The 5,016-nt window shown below is 40.7% G+C and overlaps 1 protein-coding gene across 2 annotated transcripts in view; it reads left to right on the top strand.

Moving 5' to 3' along the window:
• Positions 1-2,987: 2,987 nt before the first annotated feature.
• masp1 (MBL associated serine protease 1) overlaps positions 2,988-5,016 on the top strand; it is a 26,280-nt gene continuing 24,251 nt past the window's right edge. For both annotated transcript variants that reach the window (XM_080549172.1, XM_080549171.1), the window contains exons 1-2: positions 2,988-3,065; positions 3,551-3,773. In XM_080549172.1, the coding sequence (XP_080405298.1) occupies positions 3,040-3,065; positions 3,551-3,773 (249 nt within the window). In that variant the 5' untranslated portion in view covers positions 2,988-3,039. The remainder of the gene's footprint in view (positions 3,066-3,550; positions 3,774-5,016) is intronic.

Raw genomic sequence — 5,016 nt, 5'->3', positions numbered from 1 at the left:
GAGGCTCTGATGGTCAGTTCGTGAGCTTAGAATAATAAGGTTCTATCTCCGTTTAGGGTAGTTCAGAGATATTGAGCGTCAAAGTTTTTACATTCCATTATGTTCTGTGAGATGGAACCTTTGTATTTTATTAATTACTAACTCAAAAATGTTAAACATTTCAACATTAAAAAAATAACACCACACAGGCATTAATAAACACCTAATGGATCAGATTATGTAAAAAACGTAATTTTGACAAAAATGGAGATAGAACCTTATAATTCTAACGTCACGATTTGAAGACTTTGGTGAGGCGAGCCAAAACAGGCCTCCAACAAAACAATTCAAATTTTAAAAATCTGTGACTCCAAATGGACCCAACTCAAAACAACATCAAAATAGAAACACTAGATTACACTAGAACACAATCTCATATAATAAACATGGATAATGTGTTAAACACAGACACAGTGGGATAAACCAATGCAAGATTTCCAAAGTGTTAAAAAATCCATCAAGAAGAACACACGAGTAGAAACATGTGATAAGGAGGCGACATGCACACAACAGTAAATAGTTAACGTATAGTAGTATTGTTACCATCTCAGTTGCCTTGTGGTTAGAGAGTATAAACTGAGATGTTGGGGGTTTGATCCCGCTCCCTTGAGTCATACATCCAAGACACTGAACCTCAAATTGCTCCCAGTGAGCGGGCCGGCGCCTTGCATGGTAGCTTGCCGCCATTGGTGTGTGAATGTGTGTGTGAATGGGTGAATGAGAGGCCGTTGTAAAGCGCTTTGGATAAAGGCATAGCTATATAAGTGCAGTTCATCATATCAAAGACGAAACTGGGAACTGACACCTCTCTGCTTGGTGCTCCTATCCAGAGGCTATAGTTGTATATCAAGCAGCCTCATGGTAGAGAAACAGGAGAGAGGGCTCCTGTATGGGTAATTCAGGCTTGCACAAATGTGCTCAAGGCTTACTTATTTATAGTATCATTACAGACAAGTCTAAACAAAGTAGACAGCAGACAAACCACCAACCACTCTGGGCACACAGTGGACCAATAGCTCCCCCTAGTGGAACTACTTCAAACACAGACAACACGGACAATTAGACAGGTGACCCTGACCTGACCCCTATCTATCTACCCTCCCTCCACCCCCACCCAGAGAGCTTTGGACTGTATGGACATGAACACTTGATCTTTGCACTTCTTATATTTACATTATTTATGACTCTTGCACTATGATGTTGGTTTGCACTGTCTTGTCCTGTCTTGCACCTGTCCTGTTGTAAACTGCGCTCCACTGTCCCAAACCAAATTCCTAACATGTTTACATGTCATGGCAATAAAGTCTTCTGATTCTGATTCTGATTCTGAGGTGTCCAAAGTTCAAGCTTCTCTCCTTGTTCAGAAGAAGATCCAGTATGTACAGTGGGCTCAAGAATTATTGGCAGAAAATGAACAAACAATACTCAAAGAAATTCTAAACAATATATTTATAGACAAATCCGAAATACCAACATGTGATAAATACTGTGCTATATTAATGTTCCAATGGAACCAACAGAAATAATTTACTGATTTAAGTTAAAAATCTATTTCCCCCAAATCAATGTTTCACAATTATTGGCACCCTTAAAGATTATTGTAAATAACACCTACCAAAATTAAAATTCCACTTATTTAAGTTTATCTGTGTGTTAAGGAACTGTATTGAGCGATTACATCACTTCCTGTCTCACTAGGGTACGCACTTTTGATTCATATTCTAAGTGTCACTGAGTAGACTGGTACAGAAGTGTAACCTTGGAATATTATTTGTGTACAGTCCATTGTATGTGCCTTATATAAAATGACATGTAATTGCATGAATATGTACATTATAAAAACTACAATGTACTTTCTGTTATGTAATATTGCCTTATGGGATTACAGTATCAAGTCCACAAAGATTCTTCTGGAACATTTTAATTTCTGTTCAATTCAGTTCAACAGTTTGAGTTGCAACACGCTTGTAAAGTGGAACGTTGCTGGAGACACCCAAACAAACGTTCAAAAACTGACCTGCAAATGGTAATATTTGGCTGCTAAATGTACTCCCACCATAATATAATTGAATATTCTTCACTATTACGTTTTTCCCATCATCCCAGAAATAGAGACAGTATGTAAAAACTACACAGGTTAGAATATTATTATTTTTTTAAACAGGCCTGGCTTAGTTTTGGAAACCAGACCCCCTGGCCCACGTCTGGACCGTCATTCTAAGTGGTTACTGGGTCACATCTACATGCCGGCCAAGATGTGGCCTTTTCATGGTGATGATTGTACTTAGGTATGGTCACCAGAGGCTGTCCAGGGCCTTGGCCTGTGATAGGCTTGATCTATCGCTAAGCCACGCCCCCTTTGAAAACTCGGACAAACAAACAACGCTCGCTCAAATCCTTCACTGACAGTGACTGACTGACCAACCGTCACCAACCGTCACCAACCGTCACCAACCGTCACCAACCGTCACCATCCCAACTACAGAGTCTTCACCGCCAGGTTCAAACCACCAGTGGGGATGGTAACAGTACAAGTACCTAAAAAAGGCCTCTGGAAAAATGTCTTGTGTATATAAGATGGATATGTTGTACTAGAGTGATAAAACACTTTAAAACCAAAAGAAAGCTTTTTTTTGCTTGCAGATATTCTTTTTTTAGATATTGAGCGTCAAAGTTTTTACATTCCATTATGTTTTGTGAGATGGAACCTTTGTATTTTATTAATTACTAACTCAAAAATGTCAACATTTTAAAAATAACACCACACAGGCATTAATAAACACCTAACAACATTACAAAAAAAAACGTCTTGCAACTTTTCTTTTTATTATTATTATTATTATTATTGCAACATAAAGACACATATGTACCTCCATAGACCTCCAGTGCTCACAGATTGCGCATTGGGTTGAAGCTACCAGTGACGTGAACACCAGCTGAGAGAGAGTGTTACACAGGGATGTCCGATTGAACAACTCAGCTGGAGAATAACGGGACATTATGGAAACTTCGTTAATGATGACGGGGTAAGTTTTGTTTGCAGTTTGCATGACTTTATACATATTTCATCATAGTGCAACTAGAGTCCACATGCATGGTCGATTATGGAGTGAATTGGTACATTTGGTCTCCACTCGAGTGATAGAATAGAGTAGATTGTGTAGTCGTTTAATTTGAGTAAAAATTGACTTTGGGATCCTTTTTTATTAGTTACATCGTGAGCTTAGAATGATAAGGTTCTATCTCCGTTTAGAATGATAAGGTTCTATCTCCGTTTAGGGTAGTTCAGAGATATTGAGCGTCAAAGTTTTCACATTCCATTATGTTTTGTGAGATGGAACCTTTGTATTTTATGAATTACTTACTCAAAAATGTCAACATTTTAAAAAATAACACCACACAGGCATTAATAAACACCTAATGGATCAGATTATGTAAAAAACTCAATTTTGACAAAAATGGAGATAGAACCTTATAATTCTAACGTCAAGATCTCTCTCTCTCTCTCCAGACTTCTACAGTTTTTATTATGTTCCATGCTTTCCGCTGGAGCTGAGATGATCCCCCTGAACGACACGTACGGGACCCTTCACTCTCCGGACTACCCTGACCCCTATCCCAAAGAGTCTGAGGTGCGCTGGAACATAACTGTCCCGGATGGGTTTCAGATCAGACTTTACTTTATACACTTCGACCTGGAGCCCTCCTACCTCTGTGAGTACGACTACGTCAAGGTAAGGGAGTCATTCTATCACACTCTCTCTCTCTCTCTCTCTGTTTCTCTCTCTCTCTCTCTCTCTGTCTCTCTCTCTGTCTCTGTCTCTCTCTCTCTCTCTCTCTCTGTCTCTCTGTCTTTCTGTCTCTCTGTCTCTGTCTCTCTCTCTCTCTCTCTCTCTCTCTCTCTGTCTCTCTCTCTCTGTCTCTGTCTCTCTCTCTCTGTCTCTCTCTCTCTCTCTCTGTCTCTCTCTGTCTCTCTCTCTGTCTCTCTCTCTCACTTTCTTTCTGTCTCTCTGTCTCTCTCTCTCTGTCTCTCTCTCTCTCTCTTGTCTCTCTCTCTATGTCTCTCTCTCTCTGTCTCTCTCTCTCTCTGTCTCTCTCTCTCCCTCTCTCTCTCTCTCTCTCACTCTCACTCTTTCACTCTCTCTGTCTCTGTCTTTCTGTCTCTCTGTCTTTCTGTCTCTCTGTCTCTCTCTCTCTGTCTCTGTCTCTCTCTCTCTCTCTTCTGTCTCTCTCTCTGTCCTCTGTCTCTCTGTCTCTCTCTCTCTCTCTCTCTCTCTCTCTCTCTCTCTCTCTCTCTCTCTCTCTCTCTCTCTCTCTCTCTCTCTCTGTCACTGTCTCTCTCTCTCTCTGTCTCTCTCTCTCTCTCTCTCTGTCTCTGTCTCTCTGTCTCTGTCTCTCTCTCTCTCTCTCTCTCTCTCTCTCTCTCTCTCTCTCTCTCTCTCTCTCTCTCTCTCTCTCTCTCTCTGTGTGGGTGGGTGTAGTGTTTTTATGTCTGTCTGTGCCAAACCTTGGGGGGCATGTTTACACAAACAAGTAAACAAGTAGTAAAGGTTCTATTTGTGGTGAACCAGACAAGTGACGCAGCTATTAGTTATCCAATTAAAGACACACTCTATTACACACAACAATGTACCCTCAATTTTAATGAGTGTACCCCCAATTGATTCTTGCAGACAGGACAACTGAAAAAAATAATCTGGTCACTCCAATACATATTTCTATACTACATTTCCCCAGCCAAAGTGGCAAGCCAGTCTGTTTGAATTACAGATTGGGCCTTTAAAGGGCTCTGCACACAGCGTGCGATTTCTGTTGCGCGTCAACGTTCCATAATTTCCATTGTTGTTATGAATGGAATCGAATTTTCGCCGTGCGGGGCCGTGTGCATTGCGATGCGATGTTCTCATAGACTTCCATTCAAACTTCAAAATGGAACGTTGACGCGCAACAGAAATCGCACGCTGTGTGCAAGAGCCC

The sequence above is a fragment of the Nansenia antarctica genome (assembly GCF_963989245.1).
Source record: "Nansenia antarctica genome assembly, chromosome: 19".
Taxonomy (NCBI): Eukaryota; Metazoa; Chordata; class Actinopteri; order Argentiniformes; family Microstomatidae; genus Nansenia; species Nansenia antarctica.
The sequence above is the reverse complement of the archived record's forward strand: the minus strand, read 5'-3'. Positions and strand labels throughout refer to the sequence as shown.